General features: G+C 48.7%; 1 protein-coding gene across 8 annotated transcripts in view; it reads right to left on the bottom strand.

Annotated features, from left to right (window-relative positions):
• Positions 1-24738, bottom strand: part of FRMD4A (FERM domain containing 4A) — a 410059-nt gene that overhangs the window by 18833 nt on the left and 366488 nt on the right. For all 8 annotated transcript variants that reach the window (XM_014949098.1, XM_014949099.1, XM_014949100.1 and 5 more), the window contains 4 exons: positions 22763-22839; positions 17970-18108; positions 11159-11300; positions 2744-2877 (listed from right to left, as the gene is read on the bottom strand). In XM_014949098.1, coding sequence (XP_014804584.1) covers positions 2744-2877; positions 11159-11300; positions 17970-18108; positions 22763-22839 — 492 coding nt within the window. The remainder of the gene's footprint in view (positions 1-2743; positions 2878-11158; positions 11301-17969; positions 18109-22762; positions 22840-24738) is intronic.

The raw sequence follows: 24738 nt of genomic DNA, 5'->3' as shown, positions 1-24738 counted from the left end.
TCCATCAACTGCCTCTCACGGATCATCTACAGAAAGCACGAACACTTTCTACTGCTCTTAAGGTGTTGACAGATGGGCTCTGGGCAGCCTTGGTGCAGCACGTTAAGGAGATACTGCTCCTTACTACTGGCTCTGTGCCCCAGTAGGAGCTTTTCCCTGCATCCCAGTTGCTCGCAAAGTGCCTGAGGCTGCACCACAGAAGGGGCTGGAGTCAAAGGGAAGGCACTGGGCTGTGAGCTCCTGCAACTGTGGCACAGGCACATCTTCCTCTGTGTTCTCGCTGCTGGGCATTAGTCATCAGCAGCCAGGCAGTGTTAGGGTAGGGTGGTAAATTCCTTCAGGGTAAGTAGAGCCCTCCAGACCTTGTCTCTCAGCCCCTGAAGAGCTTGTGGCTGCTTCCTGCAGATGATCTCAGCTCTGTGCTCCACGGACTGAGGAAACTGGATCTGGTCCTGCGACCTTTATCAGCACAGCTCATTCGCTGAAGTCAGCCAGGACTTCCCAGGTGGGAAAGGGCTGCTGGTATGGAGTAATTGATGACAAGTGGGGCAGCAGAGATTTCTGCTGAAGTCAGCCAGGACTTCCCAGGTGGGAAGGGACTGCTGGTATGGAGTAACTGATGACAACTGGGGCAGCAGAGATTTCTGCTGACTTTCTCTGTTAAGAGGTGTTTTCCACAACTTACTCTTGTTGGCATTAAAACTATAGACTGAAACAAAGTGCAATGACAGTTGAATCAGTGACCTATTTCCCCTATTTTTGTCAAAGGCGAAATACACATCAAATATTATACAACAATTGAAAGATCTCCCACTGTCTGCAGCCAGCTTCCTGTTATGTTACATATCACGATTTGTTGTTAAATTCAGATTTTCAGGCCTGGTAAACAAAGGACTGAATGCTGAATGACCCAAGTGTACGCTGCTGCTAACCTCCACACACATCTGCAGCAGGGTTGTGACTTCCCCAAACATTAAATCCATCTCTAAAGAACGAATAGGCAGGTGAGTGAGTAGGTTATGAGATGAGTTCCTGAGCTGCCCTGCATGTCCTGGGATGACCACAGTGGTTCCTCTTCACAAGGTTTGCCACCACCCTGCCATTCCTCTCCAGCAGTGCCAGACCTTACTGGATAAAGCCTGCATGTCCTGGGATGACCACAGTGGTTCCTCTTTGCAAGGTTTGCCACCACATTACCATTCCTATCCAGACCTTACTGGATAAATGGAGTCTGCATGGAGCAGATGAGACCTTGTGTGCTGTATGTAAGAATGTGCTGAGAGAAGAAAAGCACCTAAGGACAGGCCTACTCCAAGAAGAAAGTGTATCAGCCTGTGGGCATGGAGCAGATGAGACCTTGTGTGCTGTAAGTAAGAATGTGCTGAGAGAAGAAAAAAACCTAAGGGCAGGCCTACTCCAAAAAGAAAGGGTATCCGCTGGTGGTTTTTTTTTTTGCTAATGAATTCAAAAGCATTTGAGAAGTGATTATCAGTACACAGGACTCATATCCCATTTAGATAGCTGCATATTCCCACAAAGTCTATAAGAAACCTGGCTGAATGCATCATGAACACCATTTTGAACAGCAGATGTGGATGCTAAGCACCCTACTAGCCCCAAGCCAATTGGGTACCCAGCTGACATGGGGTGCACTCCTCTGAGGGGCAAATGTCCCGTGACATTGCAACCTGGAGCCAAAATAGCTGGGCCTTTACACAATGGGCTTTGCAAAAGGTGACAATGGAAGGAATCTCTTCTCCTGGTTTTTTTTTGCTAATGAATTCAAAAGCATTTGAGAAGTGATTATCAGTACACAGGACTCATATCCCATTTAGGTAGCTGCATATTCCCACAAAGTCTATAAGAAGCCTGTCTGAATGCATCATGAACACCATTTTGAACAGCAGACATGGATGCTAAGCACCCTCCTAGCTCCAAGCCAACTGGGTACCCAGCTGACATGGGGTGCCCTCCTCTGAGGGGCAAATGTACTGTGACATTGCAACCTGGAGCCAAAACAGCTGGACCTTCCTGAGGCCTTTACACAATGGGCTTTGCAAAAGGTGACAATGGAAGGAATCTCTTCTCCTGACTCCACACCACCTCCAAACAAGGAGCACGCTATAACAATGCAAGCAACAAAGTGTTACGAGTTATTTCCTCTTTGCAAGGTTTGCCACCACATTACCATTCCTATCCAGACCTTACTGGATAAATGGAGTCTGCATGGAGCAGATGAGACCTTGTGTGCTGTATGTAAGAATGTGCTGAGAGAAGAAAAGCACCTAAGGACAGGCCTACTCCAAGAAGAAAGTGTATCAGCCTGTGGTTTTTTTTTGCTAATGAATTCAAAAGCATTTGAGAAGTGATTATCAGTACACAGGACTCATATCCCATTTAGGTAGCTGCATATTCCCACAAAGTCTATAAGAAGCCTGTCTGAATGCATCATGAACACCATTTTGAACAGCAGACATGGATGCTAAGCACCCTCCTAGCTCCAAGCCAACTGGGTACCCAGCTGACATGGGGTGCCCTCCTCTGAGGGGCAAATGTACTGTGACATTGCAACCTGGAGCCAAAACAGCTGGACCTTCCTGAGGCCTTTACACAATGGGCTTTGCAAAAGGTGACAATGGAAGGAATCTCTTCTCCTGACTCCACACCACCTCCAAACAAGGAGCACGCTATAACAATGCAAGCAACAAAGTGTTACGAGTTATATCAAACGTCCATCGCCTACCGCTTCTCGGAGACACAGCTTCTTTAGTTCTTCCAAGCGTTGGCGCAGTGTCTCTTCCAAAGCTTCTTGCCTGGATTTCAGTGCAGCCAGCATGTCTTTCTTGGCAGACTGAGAACTATCCGACTCTTGGGAACCTATCAATAAACAATGATTTCATTAGGCCAGCTGACAGCAGAATACACATCTGGAGTGCTTGTAATTTTACCAAAGCCTGGATGCAGGCCTTCCAAAAAAGAAATCAGACTATGACATGAAGCAGGTGTTACCCAGTCATGTTTGTTTACGGCAAATTCTTAATGTTTAAGCTAACAGAGATTGGACAGTGGGGCACACAAAGACGTTTGTAATCATTATCCAGAAAAATAAAAGCAACAAAATTATTCATGTAAAGATCCCAGGAAAAAAAGATACACCATTCCCATGAAAGCTCCCAATGGTAAATAACCGTACAGTTTACAAAGCCCTGGGGATGCATCTTTGGGAAATTAAGCCTAGGAGAAACCATTTGACAATACAGCCTGCTTCTTAAGAACTGCAATTATCCTGGTAGCAAACATTTCATTCAATCCACTTACAGTGTCTGTTTTATGAAAAAAATGTAATGGAACAAAATTACCTAGCAAGATTCCTGTAAAACACACCAAAACAACAACAACCCGTAGGTCCTTCTGGGACAGTAGCTGTTTCCTGTGAAGATGTAGTTCAAAATATTTAAACTGGATCTCTAAATGGCTTGATCTCTCAAGTGGCAATTACGCAGCAACTTCCCCTGAAGTTAAGTCCGTGCATCAAGTCAAACTTTGTTGCTCAGATGTCACGACAGCATTTCTAACGCCAGCTCTTTAGGGGAACTTATCGATAGGGTTTCTGATTTTACTTTGGTTTGGGATAGTGCATCAATAGCTATGCAAGAAATAGCATCTCAAAGTAGGGGCAGCTACTCCATTTTTGGGTCCCCAACTCGAGCAGCTGATTTTTCAGGAGGGGCTTAGCATTTGCCCTCTTTAACGCACCTCTAGGCTCAGGGATGAGTTTATAGTGAAGCCACTTCTTTGCTCCAATCCCCTTGTTCGCACAAACCGAGTACATCCTTTCATCAGAGAGTATGGAGGTGATGGCCATACTGTGAGGTGAAAGGCAAGCTCAAGAAGTGGCAAATGCCATCTCCACAAGCTTTTCATTCGTATCACTGGGTGTTGCTCAGATACAGCTGTGGTTCAAAGCATCCACCTCAGGTTTACAGAGAACGGAGTTCTGGTGGATTCAATGACAGTGTCCCATGTCTGTCCGCAGGTGACACTGAGAGCTACAGCCCCACACACGCTAAAGCTCTGCCTCCACCACCCCTCCCCACCTCTGGAGATCAGCCTACGTCTGTGCCTGATCCCTTTTTAATAAACTCCATAGTGGGAGTAAGCTGGGTGAACCAACAGGGCTGTTGTGGCTAAGAGGTTGCTGTTGGCTCAATGGAAGTGCCTAGGTGATCTAAGGTAGCTGAGATGCCTTCCATGGGGTGGCAGATATGACACAGGACCCCGTGAGACCCATACTCTTTTGGATTGGCAGTGGGATGCTTTAAGCCACCTAAAATGGAACCAAACACAATCCACCAGCTGGATTGTGCCCAGTGCTTTGTAGGGACTTCTGTGGGGCGTTTAGTTCACTGTAGCTTTACGCCTGCCAAGAAGCCTTTGACTCAGCAATGCTTTCAAGGAGGGTCCTCCTACTTCTCAGTGGTTCCTCCGTGATCTCAGCACCCACTGTCCCAGCGTGACTCTGGGGGCTCCCCTGCCCCTCTGGAGCAATGGCACAGAGAAAGCAGACCTTTATTGTCTGCAGGAGTCAGCTATGACAGGATGCTACATGGAGTTTTTTGTGCACTGTAGGACAGGGGTGAGGGGATTCTTCTTCTGGAGGTGGCAGCTTGGCCTCCAAGTGCACAGCGAAGAGACTCAGCCCCAGGAGGTTGAAAACGTTGCTGCCATTTCACAGAGCTCTGGAAGGAACCTGGGAACAACTCTTTGTTTTGGCAGCAGAACAGAGTGAAATTTGTGCTTTCAGCTTCATCTTTCATTGCTACTACTCCAGCAGACCGTTAAAGCTAAACTGAAAGAGAATCGTGGCAACCCATGCCATGAAACAGCTCTTCACTGGCCCGGGGGGAGCAGAGAATCTCACAGATCTTTTCCACCACTATTTTCTGCAGTTTTCATACAGGAATACAGCTGGTATTTATTCTGCAAAACTCCAGCCCACTTTGTTACACCTTTTTAATGGGCTGTCCTGGAGTGGGGGAGGCAAAAAGAAGGTTCTCTGAAGGTCAGCCAGGTTGAGCATCATCAGACAAAGAAGGACAACCTCAAGGTAGGCTGTTTGTTTGGCTGCCGAAGTCATCCTCGTTTCATTTGGGTTTGCCCTCAGAGCAACAAAACTCAATCCTGCAAACACATCTGCGCTGCAGGAACTTGACGGGACCTTCTAGAGGAGCTTTGTATTTGCACTGGCAGGGAAAGCCCTCTCCAGCATTTAGTAATTCTTAATAGTAACCCTGGTGAGCAGTTACTAGCGAAAGCTGAACGGCTGAATTTCTTCACTGAATCACCAACAAACTGCTGAGTATCGGTAAAAACCTGCTCATGATTCCAGCAGATGTTTCAACCCCTTTATTTTTTTCTTTTAGGACAACTTTAATGACCTACGTTTTCCTTTCAACTGCTTTTCCCCTTTCCTTCCTTTCTCTGCTCCCTACCTCCACACCGGCCTCGGATTTATTTTTAAAAGCTATTCGTTTTTGTACTGTGGGTTGCCACAGCAGCTACATTAGATGCTGAAACATTTAAAAACATATGAATTGCCTAAACTCCAGCCAAACGCCTGCGCTGATTCGGGGTGTGCCGACAAGAAAGGAAACGAATGGCTTCTGGCTTGGCTGGTCCAGACCCAAATCAAGCACAGACAGTTCACAGCATCTGCTCCAGCTACGCTTACCCTGGGTGAGGATGAGGCTGGTCGGGGGCAGAACCCACTGACTACACATTTTGCCACCTTTTTCACCCCCCTTTCCCAGAAAACAAAGGAACTGACATTGTCACATTCTGAGTTAAGCAATGGGATTAATGCTGAAACCAACGTCAACTGCTCCTTGGCACTAATGAACCAGTTCAAATTAACCTTTTCCAAGTGTGCCTTTGTATCACAAACTCTTCTAGCAGAGCAAGGGTTCAAAGACCAGGGGACAGAGCACTCAGTTCACGGCTTGTGATGCTGAATGTTTTTAGCTTGACCGTACCTGACTTGGATGATCCCTAGGGCATACCGCAGGACTGACTGATTTCTTCAGACCTTCCTGAAGTTTCTCCTTCAGAAACTGTTCTAGCTGGCTTTTTAAATTTTACTTAAAAGCTGAACTGTTTTGGGGTGTATTATTGGATTTTTATGGGTTGGATTCTCTGCTTGTTCTCGCAGGTGAGAAGCAAATGGGAACCTGATCAGTCAAGAGAATTACACTTGTGTGAGAAGCTTGTAAAGGAGCAGAGAACAGTGCTTTGTAGTGCTGGGGTGCCCACAGCTTCCATTAGAGGCTCTTTATTTATTTATAAATATGTATTAATCCAGCCTTGAGCGAGGCCGTGACCACAAACCTGCTTCTAAACCCGGTGGCAACTGACCCAAAAATGTCAGAACAAATCAAAAGACCATAAAAACAACCAAAGAAATAATCAAAGACCTCCACAAACCAAACCAATCAAGCAGACACTACCTTAAATCAGCCTTATTAAATATGATGCTCACTGAGTCAGGGCTGCCCAGTGCCTTCCAAAGGGGATCATCAACAGAGAAAAATCAGTCCTGAAAGGTCAGTCATAACACGAGAGACTCCTGCTGCAAAAGAAGTGGTTGACTGGGAGGCTTTCTCAGGTATTTTATCTCCCACAATTAGGGTTAATTCCTAATGCAGTAAACAGGAGAAATGCTGCCGAAATATATAATTTCCCTGTATGGCTTTTGAACCTTTCTGTGAAAATTATTATTCAGGCTCTTTCCCATTTGCTGTGCAAAGATTTACCAAACTCTGCATTTTAACATACACTTCTACAGAACCATTTCATGTCCCTAAAAGAAAAATGCTTGTGAGAAGACACCAGGTAGCAAGCCCAGGGCCTTCTCTTTGGTGGGAACCAGGAACCTGCTGAACTGGGGGCTGTTTTTATAGCTGATGCTGCTGAGGTAATTTCAAAGCCAAGGAAATCATACATGCCCTTTCCTCTTAGCATACGGAATGAGATACAGGTCTTGGTGACCTGAACATCCACTTAATACCTCTTAGTCTGTGGATACACCACTCATCTTCCAATCCCCACTTGGTCTCTCTGGAGGATTTCTCCACCCAATCACATTCATGAGAACATGAGGTGTGAAATACCAGGGGAGAACACGGTCCTCCCTGCCCAACTCACTCCTCCAGCAGAATTCATAGCTGAGCTTCTTCACCAGTGCTAATGGGCTGGTTTCTGATCGCTCCAATACCAGTGAGGTCAGGACAGTCTTGGTGATGTTGATGGGGACTTGAAGTCAGTCAGTCCCACCCCAAAAGGATCTGACCGAGGTGACATGCTGTGCCTGTGAAGATCTGCAGGGACTCCTGGCTACCAGGTGTTGGCTCCAAGACAAGCTTTGTTTTAAAGGTTGTCAAAGAGACAAGGCCAGCAACGTCACAGAGAGTTTTGAAGAGGAAAGCTCTACCAGTGACTCACTGTTTGTCCCCATTTCTTCCATCTATTTTAGCGGGGTGGAGTCAGCTTGGAAAAAGAATAAATGAGAAAGATGAAAATAAGCAGGGAGGATAGATGGGATGCTGAAGAGCAGAGGGAGCCAAGGCTTGGTGTTAGCATCTGTGAGGGGAAAGGAGATACAACAAGGTGGCTGAGCAGCGGTGAGGCAAGAGCGTCCAGACATCTCTTCTTTTTCTCATTCTGCGAGTGTCCTGCTCCAGGAAAAACACACCTAAATATGGCAAACCCTTCACGCTACATCCGGCTGCTGGCTCCAGCTCGCTGGCGTTCGCTCGAGGTCCCCGTGGAAAGCTGTCCCCCCGAGCAGGGAGGGCATGTCCCCCCTGGCTTGCTCCGTGCCAGAGCCTGGGCTGACTCACCGCGCCAGGATGTCAGAGCACAGCAGCCAGCAGCCTCAGACAGCCGCTATCTCTCCTCTCTGCCAGACAAATAGGATATCCTCTGCCGCGTGCGGGAGCCCAGCTGGAGCTGCTCCCCACAGGATGTGCTCAGATATCCTGTGGGCAACTCGTCTTCACGAGTCCCCAGGCTCAGGAGCTGTGCTGTTTATCTGCTCCGACACCCACCGGGGCGGTCCAGCTGGGACACGGCTCTGCCAGATGGAGCAGTGGGGGCCAAGGAACCGGCTGGCTGGGCTCTGTCGTGGCATTTTCAAACATAAACAGGCCCCTGCACAGAAAACCTCCACCGCTGATGATGGAACAGGGCTCAGGGGGCTAGAGGCTTCTCAAACATGCCTACAGAGCTAAAGCAGAGGTGCTCCTCTGTGGTCTCTCCTCTGCCCACTGAGATGAAGGCGGTCTGGGGTTCAGTCCAACAATAACCCAGCAATAACAGGGTTCCTCACTAGCTAGGAGTCCCACAGAGCTCTTAGGGCACAGACTGCTCCAAAGGAAAAATCCACCTTAGGCCTGACTTGATTTCATTCCGAGAATTATCTCTGCTGGCTTTGATTAGGGTTCATGTGAGTGTGAAAGCAGAGCTTTCATTCATGGGAAACTCTTGCCCCAGATGCCCAGGGATGGCTCGGAGTTCGTGTACAGAAGATTACTGAATTAAATCACAGCATCCCATTGTTCTGGGGGGGCCCTTCAGAGCCAAAATGAGGCCAAAAGTTAAAGAGTGAGATTGTCAGGAGGGGACTTGGGAGTGTCAGGTATCAAACTTACAAACCAGCAGACTGAGATCTAGGGCTTGGGAAACCCGGAGGAGCTTCGGCTTTGGCCCTGAACTACTGTGCCCATGGGGAAGTCACTGTCCCAGCGTAAGACTCCACCTCTGCTGTGTCTCCAGACTGTACGTGATGTGGGGCAGTGACTGCCTTGCACTGCACAGCAGGATCTTCACCAGACAGTGTGACAGCTGGAAGCAACAACAGATATTTCCTTGCGGTCTTGCTGCACACCCAGGGGAGATATGCCAGCTTTGGCATGCTCCTCCTGGTGCTGACAGTCCCTTCGGCGAGGAGGAGCCAGACGGAGAGAGGAAATGGCTACAAGTAATTTCCAGGAAAAAAAAAACTGAGAACAGTGGGGAAGTGGGAGCAAACAGAGATTCAGTCCTCTCCTTGTGATTTCGAGTCACTCGGGATATTTATAGCCTGGAAATCCACTGTGGCCACTTAATCATTTACACTTATTCTCTCCAGCGCACAGGCTGTACAGCGATAACCCATCATTGTTGTGATTGTATGTCTATAATCTTTGGCACAATAGGAGGAAACACAAAGGCTGGGACAGAGCCAGTGACTGCCCAGCAGAACAGGCAGCCAATGCCCCCTCCTGTCCAGTGGGACAGGGCTGGGTCACCTCTGCCAGCCAGGCTTGAGGGAAGGGTCTCTTGGAGCAGAGGGGTGTGGCAGACCATATGGAAGCAATTCCTGGTATCCATCTGTCCTCCTCTGTCTTCTCTCTATACTTCCTTGTAGCTGCTGGAAGGCACACAGCAGCAGCAAACCCCACAAATCTCCTTAACGTTTTGGGGAGACCCCTGTCCTTACAGCTGGTAGGACCTAAAAAGCAGATCTGAGCACAGGAACCTGGAGGGAGTCATGCTCACCTAGTCCAACAGCAGCACCTCAACTGAAACAGAGGTTCACAGTCCTACGTAGGTGTCCAGGTAGACAGATCCACCTACCCAGGACTGAAGAAATGACTCACGTGGTCAACGAACACTAGTCTAGTCATTATTGCAATTCTGCTGAGTCTGCAAACCTCACACTCAGCAAAAAAAAATACAGAAATAAAAGCATGGGCAGTTACCAGTTTGAGATTTCCATCCACATAACCCTGATAGGTGCTGGCCCTAGAAAAGCTTTTCTGGGCCTGACTTTCTGCTGGCTTTCACCTGGCTACTGCTCTCTCCTGGTGTAAGAGTAGAAGCAGATCCCCACGTTTTTTTCCAGGAAGATGAAAAGTCAATGTATTAACATGAAAACAGAATTACTACGAAATAGCTCTCACAAACTTGGGAATGATGCCCAGGAGGCTGAGATCTTGGAAAGACCTTAAGAACTTCCTTGGGGTACTTAACATTATTTACTTTCAGGCAGGAGAGCTGGAAAAAATGCCAAACAAATAAAGAGCTCCAACAACCCGACACGGGGTCCGGGAGCTCCTCAGCTACTGCAACTCCCTAAGCGATGGGAGGCACAGACGGTGGATTGTACACTGCATCAGGAAGACCCAGGGAACAGAAAGGCATCTCTGTTTGCAGGCAAGGCAAGGAATTGCACAGCAGACTGCTCTGGAGCTCTGTAAGCATTGCAAATTTTAACCCCTTGCTGGACCTTTTCCAAGCAGGAAAGTGTGGGTTTTAAAAGACATGAAAGATACAGTGACGCAAAGCTGATCTACTACACCAGTGTGAGTTGTTTTAAAGCACTTTTGTTCTTAGATGGACTCTTCCCTTGTCAAGCATGAGAAGGTTATTCTCTGGTCTTACACATTTCAACACAATCGGTTTTGATAACTTGATGTGATGCTTAACAAAGGCCATTTAATTGACTGGAACTGTTAATTATAGTGATACCAGCAACCTTGCCCTCCTGCAGAGCTTCTCACCTGAGCACCTTCAAGCTCTTTGAAAACCATGAATCTTTGCTTCATTCCTGGAGTGACATTTAGCACTGTTTTACACACAGCTTGCCCTGTTCAGACTGACAGAAGAGTATCAAAGAAATACAGACAACCTCCTGACTCTCCCTCTCTGGTCCTTCTCTTCTCGTGTTTTACCTCTCCTCTCTATCAACTTCTCTCGGGTTTCTTTCACAGGTTACATCTTCCTCATACAGGAAGGTGCTCTAAGCCTAGGGATGAGCTGGATGCCAAGGGGTGATTATGGTAGAAGCTGTGAAGAGAGACCAGGTCTCAGCTGGAGAGGCTGGAGATGACATCCTGGGGCCAAAGAGGAAACGAGTAGCGGGAATGACAGAGGGGGAAGCTGCTGCCTGTGCTGTTTGTGGGCAACATGCTGAGAGACGGACTGACACCGGGACAAACAGAAAGGCTGAAGGGAAGTGACTTTCATGTCTGCACTGCAGCTTCTGGCTGCTCCCCATTATACCATGGCCATGGCCCTTCCCACCATATTCTCTCCGATTACAGGATAAAGGATGACCTACCTGATGACAGAAGACTCCCGCTGCTGCCGCTGATAATTTTGCCTTTACTCCCCATGTTGGCCAGCTTTGAGGTCTTGAGCGTTCCAGTTTCCGTCAGGTCAATCGCAATCTCACTCAGGCTTCTTGCAGCATGAATCTTGGACTGCACATGGACACGGGAGTTAGTAATGACCCAGCACTTCTTTAAAGCTCAGAGAAGGAAAAGTGCTTTTGCTGTGGCAGGAAACAGGCCTCCACAGCAAACTTGTATTATTTTACAAGAATAGAAGCAATCTGGCACGGTATTCACTGCTGCACTTTTTACAGTCTTAAGTGGGTGCAATTCTGGCATTGTTTCCTCTTTGTTATTTTCCCTGCTTTGCCGTGGACATTTTCCCCTCTTAAACAATGTACGGACTCACTGAATTACCACATACAATAAGAAACCAATCCCTTCAGAAATGCTAACATCATAAACTGCAAAGCCCAAAGGCTGAAGACATCTTTAGCATCTAAAGGAAGCCATGAGGGGCCTTTCTGAATCTGAGCTTCTGAATCCAAGACACAGTGAGGACATGCCTTAAATGGGCTGTCAAGGAAAGCTGGAAGAAAATACTGGCAGGAAAACATATTCAGGTTATGGTCCAGACTAACAAGTTGCATGCAACGCCCCTACTGTGAGGGACCTCTTCAAAGCATCAACATTACTCCAGTAAGAAACAAAAGCCATCCCCAGCTCAGTAACTGGCCACTCCAGGAGAAGGAGTCACCCACTGTACATCACCAAATGTCAACAATCTAGGCACCTCCAGGGGAAAGTAAACATGCATACTGTGTAAACCAATAGAATAGAATAGAACAGAACAGAATAGAATAGAATAGAACTGAACATTCCAGTTGGAAGGGACCTCCAACACTCATCTAGTCCTCCTCCTATCTTAGGAGGAAATGAGTTGGCGACCTAAGATGTCATCTTTCTCCATCAGCTGTGGAAGGATTTGAAACAACAAGATGCCCAGGAAGTTCAAGTGAGGCAACCCCAGAACTGCCTCTTTGTTGAGCAGTGAGCTCAGTTGTGATTATGCCCACAGAGCCAAGAAAGGCAGAAAACGCTGAGGGCTAGGGGGTTTGCAACACTGAACAGTGAGTGGTATGAGCAGGGCAGCTGCTCGCAGGGTTGGGCTCGCTCAGTCCCAGTGGCTGCCTTGCCTCTGCCATACAAACCCCATCTAGTAGCTCACCATCTATCTCCAGTCCACTCTCCTGGCAGCCTCTAGCAGGCACTTACCATGACCAAGAGGATGGAGAACACTGATCAAAGTCGCTGGAGATGGCCCTTTAGTTATATCCCTAGAACTACCAGGAAGAAGAACCCTACATATGAGGGTGGCTTGGGTGGTCACAAGAATTTTTCAGTCCCTTTTCTGATCAGTTACAGTCTTAGGATCACTTTAAAGTAGCAACTGCCATATCAGAACAAGCCCAAAGCCACTCTAGTCCTTTACCTCATTCTGACTGGGGTCATCTCCAAGCACTTTAGAAAAAAATATAAGGAAATTTTTCATTAAGCCATTGTGGAATAATCTGTTGACATGGAAAATTTCCTCCTGCCTCTTCTGAACTAACACTTATGCTCTAAGCTCTGTTTTATGTATCGGTTCTTGAATTTGCTTTAGGTAACGAGCCATGCTAACAAGGAGGAAACTGACAACCAGGAAGAAGCTCAGTGTCTGTAACACCGCACGCAAAGATGACTATTTCACCTCCAACCTGAAAAATTGGCTTCTTGCTCACTGAGACTCATGTGAGTTCCTCAGTCACGGATGGAGGGAGCTTGGGAGCTCAGCCCACTGTCCAAATCTCACAAGCCCTGTGCTCCTGAGCTTCAATTAGCTTGGCCTTGCAGGGCTACTGACCTGCAATGCCTGTTTCCCAGAACACAGAGGGATGGTGAAGCCCCAGTTCACCTGAGCATTTCCCTCTGCACCTCCTCAAGGCCAGAAGAAACTCTCAGCCCTGGTCATGCAGTTCATTACAGCGCTAACGAATCAGAAGCTGATTGACATCCACGAACCAGGGTGTGATCTGTTCCCACTGCAACTAACACGAGATGGGACTACAAGGAATGCCTGCCATGATGGGATTTTCAGTGTTATTTCACATCCTTGGGAAGCAGAAATTATTTTAACAAGAACGAAGGCTGAATTAATGAGTGAATGCTCAACCACACTGAGCTTCGCTCTTACCTCTGTTACTGATTTGCTGTGGGGCTTTGGGTAAGACACTTAACCTTAAGTTCTTAGTGATTCCCTGCCTCTGTTTGCACAGCAGTGAAATAATAAGGGAAGTAAAATGTCTCCCTGTGGCACACTGTATTTTTAAGATTAATTTCAGACTGCAAATGAAGACAGCACTGGGAGAGCCTTCTACAGAAAACATCCTCAGAAGTATTATCATAATTTAATATTCTTGGGTATTTATAGGCTCCATCATTACCATTCAGAGGGACCCAAACGCCTCACAAGCTTATTTCCACAACAACCCCAAGAACAGGGTGTGTGCACTCACTCATTTGAGCGAAGAGGCTGAGCTACCTGCCAAGAAGCCAGAGGAGACCAGGCAACCAGTACTGACCCTCTTAAACTAACGATACAACCAGTTAGACACTTCTCATTTCCAGCAGCTCCTCCCCAGAATCAGCTCTAGAAGGAGGAGAGCACTCTTTTAGCTTCTTGAAATGAGGTGTGTGAAACGTGCTCTCCAAATAGCTCTGGGAGATTAATTCTAGGTGAAGAGGAAAGTCACTGCTTTTATCTAACGAGATTTCCTGCTACTGAACTCTTGATAAGGAACCCGAGCATGAACCGCTTTCTTGCTGCAACGCCAGATCTTTGAAGGTAACAAGTCTTCAGACTGCTGCTGTCCTGGTGATTTATCCCCTGCAGGTGTATATATGCTGTATGTACATATCAGTAGGGTTATGTATACCTTGTATAACCCCAGGAACAGCCATACTGATCAAACCTAACCCACTATACTGAGTCTTTGCAGCGGATGTCTAGGACAGGTACAAACCCCAAGTCTGCACAGACAGATCCTGCCCTCCTGCTCTGGGAGGCAGTGGTTTTCCTGTATTTGTAGGACAGTGACAGCGAGAAGCCCTGTAGTTTATTTCACTCATATTCAGACTGCAAATTAGAGCACACTCTGGTCCTACCAGTTTGACTGGGCGCTAAAATGCTGAGTGAAGGCAATGCAACTGGAGGCTGTGGTCCTGGCCAGCATGCCAAGCCAGCAGCAGCTGGAAGCGTGCCCTACACAGGGCGAGTGAAAAAACAGTATAAGACCAAAGCCTGGCACCCCTGGAGCCAGATGAGAGGAAAAGCAAACCAGAAGAGAGAAGATAAGGGATCAGCAGGGCAGGGTGATCTTCATCCACAGAGGGTGTGATCCAAACCTGCTGAAGGTTTGGTGAAGTTTTTAGATCCGACCACAGTTGTGCTAAGGCGCCCTGCACTAAACAGTTGGGATGGAGCATCTCCCGAAAGGAACGGGGTTAATTTTCTACGCTGCTCAATCCCTGCTGCCTCCAGCAATGCCAGTCAGCGTCGGGTGGTCTCGTGCTTTGGACAGGCACTCATCAGCAGCAGGAATCAGACCAACAACTCATTTCATACAGGCCACTGAGCAGCAGGCAGCGCGAGGCCTGGGCTAGACTTTGTACTGACAGCACAATAGTGCAAAGCTAGATTACATCCCATTAGCGCTCCCTCGGGCCCCGCAGTCCCTCCAGGCTCAGAAATCTTAAAGCACTTAGCGCAGACCTGCCAAGTCTCATTTACATGGAGGGAGACCGGCTCATTCATGAGTCATTTCAGAGCATGGGGCCAAACTGATCCCCAGTGCTGTTCTGACAGGGTCAGAGGGTGAAGAAAAATCCATCAGTGAAAAGCAAGAGTAGATGGACACCAGGGATGAATTTATCCCTCTTGCTTGCAGTGATGGGGCTTTGCTGCAGGTGATTTTTTTGAAACCCTTGGCCTATTTTCTACCGGTTCATTCAGCCAAAAAGCCCTGCGCTTGGAGGAACGTGCTGTTGGAAATTCCCAGAAACAGGGACTTCTCAAGGCTTCTAGGCCAAGTGCTTGATTGACTCGGTGCAGTCAACAGAGCAAAGACATGCCTTGAAGTCCTGCTGCATCTGTCTCCTGAAAGAAACGGAGAGCTGACAGGAGTTCTGCACACTGACATGTTCACTCAGAAAGCTGGGGATCTTTTCAGTTTCCACGTTACGCTTCAATAGCAGGGAGAGAGAGATCAGCAGGGAGCAAGATGCTGGGAACTTGGCGAGCTGGCAGGAGTTCAATGCAGACTGAGGCTGCAAAGAAGGCTGGGAACACATTTCCTTGCAAAAGGGTCAAAATCCAGGCAAAACTGATTTTATTTCTTTTTTTTTTTAATCAAGTGAAAGGTCTTTTCCAGTGGAGCTGTGCAGAAGGTCCAGATCCAACTGGTGCCCAGCTATGTGAGCAGCATGGAGTTCAAGCTTGCTTTATCACTGTCATATCTCCTGCCATCTTATCTATATCGCTGGAGTGAAGGCTCAGTTGCAGTAAGCTCCAGCAAGCTTTTTCTTCTAAGTTTGTTTTTATTTTTCTTTCTTTTGTCAAAACCATATGAAATGCCAAGTTTGAACATGAAAGGAGGGACTATCTAAGTTTCGCTTTGAAGTTGGGGATTCAGCTGAAGTGGGGATTGAGATTTAAGGGGATGCAAACCCATGCGACCTGAAACTCTGATAAATGTTTGTCTAAGCCCTTGAGAGTTGAAACAAAGACATTTCACGTCGCCTCACTCTGGAGCACATTTTACTGGTTTTCAAAAGCAAAGCACACATGAGTACAGTGTCCTGAAGTGACCAGCAGGATGAGTTGAACAGATCAATTAAAATTGATGGATCTATCAATCTTGACAGCGTCACGTCAAAGATGAGGACAACAGACTAAAATACCAGCTTTCTTAAGAGGAAGGGACAAAAATATTTGTATGCCTTAACTTCAAAGCCTCAGCGTGACCACCGGGATTATTGTGACAAAGCACACTGACACAGCCACAGACGTGACAGGTTGACAAACGAGGGCTGGTGGGTGGTGCTGTCTGTAGGCCTGTGAGAAAGGGGAGATCAGATTGAAACACAATCTGCCATCAACAAAAGAAGTCACTGAAGGGAAGTCCTGGGCATTCAAGAGACCCAGTTTCTTACCAAAGAAACGGGAGGAGGAGGGAATCTCCTTTTGTTTGTTGGTTGCTTGTGCCCTAAATACCTTGCAGCTAGATCAGCAAATCCATCTGGCTAAAAGTAAGAAAAAATAAACTTCTGTTTGTTTGCTGAGTTGCCTTTGTTGATAGCAAAACAGAGAGGGCTATGCATTGCCCTGGTGTTGCTGAGGTGGGCAGGAAAGCATTGCCAGCTATCAGGTGAGGGTACAATTTTGTCCATATTCACAGCTGGCGCTCAGGCAGGGGTGGGAAGTTACCTACACCCCTAAATTCAACACAACGCACAGCAACTAAGGTGAATCCTGGTTTTTTGCACTAGATGGGACATGGCCAAAGTGGGTGTAACCACATGTTCTGCCCAAGGCATCTGAAAATCCTATCCACTCTACAATAGCCACAGAGATCGTGATGGGGAAAGCGATGTCAGAAGGCTTCAGAGTGAACTGGACTAGTACCACACTGCTGGCCCTTTACACAATTTCAGCAAGCCAGTTCCAGTCTTTTCACTGGCAGAAAAATAATGCAGCAAAGAAAAAATCAGGAAAAAGAACTATTTTTTTCTGCCCGTTTAGTGGGCTGAACCGGCTCATGGAGGGACCTAATGGGGCCATGGTCTGTGCAAGGGAAGGAGCAGCCCCTGCCTGAAAAGGCGAGCAGTGCTTTCAGCCATAGCAAGATGTTAGAATTGTTTCAGTCATTTGGAGGAGCATCACCCTGCACACTCCTGCCATCTCACCAGAGGTGGGGGGCAATGCAGGCAGCTGTATTAAAAGGTACCTTCTCAATACAGACTCTACCTTCTCTGTAAATTCTCATGTATGCTCAGAAGGAGAGGGGCATCTGCATGAGAAATCTCTCTTCTGTCTCAAAGTGATCTCAAAGTGATCAAAGCCATCTCCCGCTGCTCCTGGGTAGGCCTAAAATTACTGTTGACGAAAGGAATTAAGAGGGACAACACACACTCCTCTGGTTTCAAGGTGGTTTCTTTTGTGCACTGAGTGGCCCTTTGTGCAGCACTGGATCAAGACAGTTTCCCTGTAGGGCCAGGCTGCCAGCATCCTGCCCCCTCCTCCTGTTGTGAGATTCTGAGTGGAGAGAGAAATAATATCCCCATCCCTCACTTCTAGGAAAATATGATAGCAAAAAGCAAGGGACAACAAGAAGGATTCAGAAACAGGTGTAAAGTGTGAAGCCACTTTGAACTCAGTTATTGGAAGCTGTCCTAACTTTATGACAGAGTTCAAGAACGAGAAGACATGTGGAAACCAACCAGAAAGGGACACAACACTATCTGCTCACAAACTATGGCTTCCCCCATTTGGCCACAGTTCAGTACAACCTTTCCTTCAGTCCTCACTCCCACAGACATCCATTTTGATACAAATTCCTTCAATCTAGCCAAAGATTTTGAGTCAATCTACCTCTTTTTGATCTCAAGTGGAAAGGGAGGGAGGGAAAGAAGCCACCATCTGGCCTTGACCTTGCTGGGACTGTGGGGAGTGAGAAGGACTCACCCACCACAACATCCATTTCCCATCTCTAACACGCTTACCTTGCTTTGCTTTCTGTCCAGGTAGAACTGATGTTGACTAATGGCCATAGCCCAGATAGACTTTATTAGTGCTGGACAGGCGTACCACGTATGCACAGCGATGCCACTATGCCCAAATGTCCTCCTGGTCACAGATGCCCTGGAGAGGAGAAAAGAAGGAACTGGGGTTACACCACGGTTTCCTCGGACTGTTTTCTGCGGCAGAACCTGTTACAGACCTCATCATAGAAGCTGCTGTCTTTACCGTGCACACCCTTGTGCTAATGGGGAACAATGCTTCCAGAACAGCAATAAATAGCTAATGAAGCCAGGAGAGCATTTACTTTAAATAACTCCTTGAGTTAGCAAGCTCCAGAGGACTAACAGTAAAGATCATCCAGTTTGTCCAGTTCAGACTGTATTCCTGGGTTTGGCTGAGCTGAAGCTGACCTGCTACGTGTCTCAGGGGAGTCACCAATGCCAAAGCATGTATGAATCCTCTGTGTCTCATCACATGCTGAGACACTCGAGGCCAAGTACTCACACCCCACTCTACCTCTGGCTTTGGACAGTGGCTCTCAAATTGGGACCCAGGTGACAACTAAAGACCCACAGGATCGATGGCTGCTTTAGAGAACATTGGGAGAAACTCTTCAGGCACCTTGATTTCCCCACTTGCAAAGAGATGTAGCAGGATTTGTCATGTTATATGGGAAAGGGGAGTTGTGAGGCTCAGAGAGGGCTGCCCTGTGCCCTGGAGAGAAGAATGTTACTCAGCGATTTGCTGAGTGAATATAAAAACAGGAAAAATAAGAGCTAAACGTTTCCTCTCTGGGACTCCCAATTGTCCTCAAATATTAGCAAAAACCACAGGTTAGGTTTCCCCATGCTTTCACAGCTGTACCAAAACTGCTTGATTATTCCTCCCCACCCCTCAACTCTAACCCCACCAGCAGAGCCCCTGACACCAGCAGACACAGGCTCGCAGAGTCCTGGTCTGTGGAACTCCTCCCGCTGCAGGGATGTACCGCTGGCTGGAGTAAACCAAGGCGCTGATCTACAGAGCCCCAAATAAATGAGGTCCTCCTCTCCAGTCTGTTAAGAAGAGCCTTGTGGTGGAGTATGATTCTGAAATGAATGTGAGCATTGCTACACAGTTTAGCTCAGAAATATAACATTTTGGGGCACAAACTTGAACATAAGAAGTTCCATCTAAACATGAGGAGGAACTTCTTTATTTTGAGGATGGCAGAGCACTGGAACAGGCTGCCCAGAGAGGTGGTGGAGTCTCTGTCTCTGAAGACATTCAAAACCCACCTGGACATGTTCCTGTGCAACCTGCTCTAGGTGGACCTACTTTGGCAGGGGGGTTGGACTAGATGATCTCCAGAGGTCCCTTCTGCAGATTCTGCAATTCTGTGACATGGATGGTGAAAAGGTGGCAGTGAAAGAGACAGCCTGGGGAGCAGGGTGTGCTACAGAGGAGCTGCCACAGTCCATAGCCAGCAGGCACCCTGTGGAGTTGACACTGCAGGACAGCCCAGGAGCTGTGCAGTGCAAGGGATGGTTGACTCCTTTCTCAGCACTCCAAAGTCCTCAAGCCTGCTAAGGCAGTGGTTCATAGAATCATAGAATCATCTAGGTTGGAAAAGACCCTTGGGATCATCGAGTCCAACCATCTACTCTACTCTACAAAGTTCTTCCCTACACCATATCCCCCAACACCACATCTAAACGACCCTTAAACTCATCCAAGAATAGTGACTCAACCACCTCCCTGGGCAGCCTATTCCAGTGTCTGACCACTCTTTCTGTGAAAAATTCCTTCCTAATGTCCCCCCCCCCAGCACTGCACTGGCCACCTCTCCTCTGGTGCCTGTGGGCTACTGTCCTGTCCAAAACTGGAGGTGAACGTGGAGTGGGGAAGCACATGGTCACAGACAGTTGTGATAGAGCCAAGAATGAAAGAAGAGCAAAACTCTGCGGTGAAATGGGAACTGCTGGCCAGGTTCAGTGTGCTCTTGTGTCAGGGCTTTTTCAGTGCTGCAAAATGTGTTAAAGTCAAATTGTGAAGCTACAAATTGGAGTGAAATTTCTCTGAGGAAACAGCCGCGGCCAATGCAAACAAGGTTTGAGACAACTGGAATCTCATGTTTCAGTGTTACCCTGTGCTGGGTCCTTTCCATGCGACTGGAGCAGAAGACCGTGTCCCATTATGAGTGTTATTGAGAGAAAACTCTCCACGGATGCAATAGGACAGCGGCTGATGGTCCTAATGAGGATGGATGCTGGGCTGCCTCACCCCTGTAACTGGACAGGGAATGAAGGCTGTGCTGGGAGGTGCTCCTGAAGTTAAGGTTAGAGAGGGGATCCAATTCTGGATGCTTTATGTTGGTTTAAGGGACACAAACCACAGCAGCATATTGGAATATAAGGCTCTAAGGCATTAAGGCACTTAAATATGGGCTAAAGCCTTAATTCTGGTATCATCCTCTTCAGTTCAAATGCAGTTACTTGTTTTGAACTCAGAAATAGACTCTGCAAGCCATTCATCTTTTCGTCTTAAAAGCAGTTATTTCCTTTTTTTTTTTTCTTTTGGGGCTCTGTACACGTTTCAAAACTGCAGATCCCATTAGAAAGTCTGCAGGCTTAACCGGTCAGAGTTGTGGACTTCTGTATTTTGGGGACCTGTGAAAGCTGGGTGTTTTTCCCATGACTTCCCTCCACACATGCCACATGCGCTACGGCATTAACCCTGCTGATACCCCCTAAAATGTATAATTTCTCTCCTTTATGGGATAAGTAACTACAATGAAGAGAGGTTAAATGGCTTGTTCGGGACAGGAAGCCACGGGCAGAGGCAGGGCTTAAAAACATACGTTGTGCTGCCCAGCCCTGGCCACAACCACGGAGCTGTGCCTGCTCTCCTGCGAGTGTGGCTTCGCTGACTCAGGCTCTGGTTTGGCTACAGGGAGAGGAATGTGGAGAGAGCACCGCGTTGGCTACTCCTCCGCCTCCACACGCCGAACAACCCTTCAACAGGAGTCCATCCCACTTGGCTGGGAGGCTACAACCCGAGCTGTGTTCCCACCACGCCACCGCAACGTGCTTTGCTGCTTTCCAGCCAGAGTACCATTTTGACCCGGCCGGTGGTACTCTCTGGATATGAAAATCAACCAACTGAATTCCCTCCTAGTGAGAAAGGACCAGGCTGACAACCCGGGACAGGGGTTTGTCATCTTGGTGTTGATTCAGAGAAAGGGTGCAATGGGATGAAAAACGGAAGCTCGTCTGTGTCAGTAACCCCTATCATCTAAGTACAAATGAGACAGGAGAGGTTCCTCTGTTTGGTCACATTTCATGCATGACACTGAGTTGCAAATATCACCATGACTTTAACGTCCCTGAGCTATTTGGTTTCTTCTCCTTGCAATCGCTGCTTACAGGAAACGGCCAGCCTGGGCATTTAGGGGGTTTCTGATGCCTCCTCGCCTGCTGCTGGAGGCTCGGTGGAGGAAGGATTATACCACCCCCAGCTCCCATCGCTGGAAAATCTCCCAGCATATTCCCAACTTTGGGAATTTTCTCTGCTAGATTTCACGTGATTATTTACATGCTTAATATTAAGCAGATGCTTCAAGGCTCTGCTGACCTGGAGCTGCACAATGGCATGAGCCCCTCCACTCTGTTTTTGCTTTAACAAAAGGCACCCGTGGAGCCAGGCACCGTTGTTTTGGTGTGTGACCGCGTTCACACCAGGGCAAACAGGCACAGAAACTGCATGCAAAATTCCCCTAATAAAAGCACATATATTAGACACAGATAGGCACGGGGAACAGGTGAAACAGGATCACAGCTGAGCCATCAGCAGAACACGCTGCTGCCAGCAGCACATCAAATCAGCCTGGGAAGAGGGCTGGTTTCCATCAGTTGTGTTCTTTGCAAGGGGGACACTGCTTTTAGGGAGAACAACTTAACAGAGCAATACACACACTGGTCACTGTCTGCAGCAACCATCCACTAACACAAACGAGCAAGGGCTGCAGAACAGACTGATCAGATGCAGCTCAGTGACTTGAACTCGCTCTCTCCCTCGTTAGGGAGAACTTCAAGTAAGAAAAAAAAAAAAAAAGAAAAGACTTCTGTGCCAAAAAGACTGATGGGCTTTCATCCAGACTGTCGGTAAACCTCTGGTATTGTGCCATTCCTTTCAGTTGCACTACTGAATATTTATTTACAAGGAAGCATGTGCGTACAAAATCTGGCGCCCATCTCCAGGCTCCAAGTGCAACAGGGGGACAAGGCAACCCCCCTTTTCCACGCACGGGGGTTGCCGGCACCAGAGCTGCACAGCCCCGGGGGTCAGAAGGTGCCAAAACAGAGGGAAGGAAAAAAAATAAAATATAAAATACCGCTAGAAGCCGAGGGGAAAATCATCCTCAAAAACACCCGCCCGAACCCAAAATGTCCCGCTGGAAGGAAGCAGCAGCTCCCGGCTCGGTGCTCACTGCCTTCTGCTTACGGGCACGCAGCTACCGAGCCCCGCAGAGAGGCGGGGGGAGTGCGGAGAGCCACGACCCAGCTCGGCACGGCTCGGCAAGGCTTAGTCCGGCTCCGAACTGCAAAGCCCGGCTCGGCACGGCTCAGCCCGGCTCCGAACTGCAAAGCCCGGCTCGGCACGGCTCAGCCCGGCTCCGAATTGCAAAGCCCGGCTCGGCACGGCTCAGCCCGGCTGGGCAAGGCTTAGTCCGGCTCCGAATTGCAAAACCCGGCTCGGCACGGCTCAGCCCGGCTGGGCTCGTTTCGGTTCTCACCTGCGCGGGTCGTGCACCTCCACGGAGAACTTCTTCTCGCGGAAATAGAGGTTCTCCAGCTGCCTCCATTGGAAGATCTGCGGGGAGAAGAAAGGGGTGAGGCGCCTCCTCGCCCAGCCCAGCCCAGCCCAGCCCTGCCCGCCGCGCCGCTTCCTCCCGGCGGGGCTGCCCCGCTCCGCCCCGCGTCCCGCCCGCACCCCCCCGTTCCCCCTCCCCACGGCCCGGGAGCCGCGGGGGCAGCCCCGGGGGCGGGCGGTCTCCTCCCCCCCGAGCCGGGAGGAGGCGGGGAAGGGACGTGGTGTCACTTGGCGGGGCGAAATAGGGTTTTAAACACCCGCAAGGCTGGGGAAAAACGGGGTTCAGCCGCTTTTTTTGGCCTCCGAGGGCGGGCAGCTGGTGTGTGTCGGCCCCTGGCACAGCAGCCTTGCCCTGGGGGGGCGTTGGGGGTGCAGAGCAGACCCCCCGAAGGGGCAAGGTAGCCTGGCTTAGTAGGTGAGATCCCCCACTGAAGTGTGATACCTGGCGCTGCTTTTCCCCCCGCAATCACAGAATCACAGAATCTTCTAGGTTGGAAGGGACCTTAAAGATCATCTTGTCCAACCGTCAACCTAACTTTGACAAAAATAGACACCCACACAACAAACAAGGAGCATCATCACTAAACCATACCTCCCAGCACCACATCAACCCGTCTTTTGAACACCTCCAGGGATGGTGCCTCAACCACCTCCCTGGGCAGCCCATTCCAATGGCTGATAACCCTTTCAGTGAAAAAATTTTTCCTAATATCCAGCCTGAACCTCCCCTGGTGTAACTTGAGGCCATTTCCTCTTGTCCTGTCGCCTGTGACTTGAGAAAAGAGACCAACCCCCATCTCTCTACACCCTCCTTTCAGGTAGTTGTAGAGAGCAATCAAGGTATAAAACTCTCAGGAGTGCGAGCCGAGCGGAGCCGGTTTATTATCCCGGGTGCTGGCAGCCTCCTGCCGGCAGCGCCCAGGGCTCCAGCCTGATCCCGGCGGTGCAAGAGACAGGAGTAATAAATAAGCAAATCATATTCCTGCCTTTTGTTTTAGGGGCGTCTCAAAGCAGCGGGCAAAGCCGAGCCTATCACCAAGGGGCTCCGGGGGCTGGCTGTGTGCCCTCACCCCACAGTCAGTGTAGGCCAGGGGGTCTCTGCTGAGGGTTTGTGGGGTGAGCTCACGCTGTCCCCATACCCCAAATCTCTGCCGTGAAATATCCCTCGTCTCCCAGGCAGGAGGGAGGACTGACCATGGCAAGCAATAAAAACACCGTGTCAGCTCTGCAAACTGCCCCCACGGACAGGTCCACCACCGCCTCCTCTTTACCAACGAGTAAACCAGGCTCCAAACCCTGGCTTCCACAGGGAGGAGGCAGCCTCCACCCCCCCTGGGCATCTCTTACTTCGGCTTCCCCGAGCTGCCCCTAGCAAGTAACCTGGCTGCTGGGGAGAAGAGCCAGCAAGAGCTCTCCCTGATTTATGCTCCCTCTCCCACTACAAGCAGCTTCTGTGGAGCTCCTGTCCTACCCCCAAGGAAGGCGCTGGCTCCTGCCGTGCTGAGATAAGCCTCTTGCCAGTGTGTCAGCGCTCTGGAGATAAGGAAACAGGAGGCGTAATTTGATTTGCGCTGATTAAGCTGCTGGTGGAGGTGAAATCTAGTGAATAGAACAAGCCACAGCGAGGGCCCAAACATTTTCCCCTCAGTCATAGTTCAGGGGCAGCAAAACCGAAAATATTTTGTGTTTGTAAAAGTTTTCAACCAAGAGCTGTGGATCTCCCCTCTCCTCTCCTCTCCTCTCCTCTCCCCCCCTTCTCTTTTCTTTCCCTTTCTTCTTTCTATAACGGGGGTGATGGGAAGCTCGACAGGTTGGGTTACACTGTCCTTAGAGGATTCTTTTAGTCCTCCATTAGAAAAATTAATTGCTGCTAATAAGTGTCATAATCCCTAAAGAGAG

Source organism: Calidris pugnax, unplaced genomic scaffold (assembly GCF_001431845.1).
Source record: "Calidris pugnax isolate Ruff unplaced genomic scaffold, ASM143184v1 scaffold125, whole genome shotgun sequence".
Lineage (NCBI taxonomy): Eukaryota > Metazoa > Chordata > Aves > Charadriiformes > Scolopacidae > Calidris > Calidris pugnax.
The sequence above is the reverse complement of the archived record's forward strand: the minus strand, read 5'-3'. Positions and strand labels throughout refer to the sequence as shown.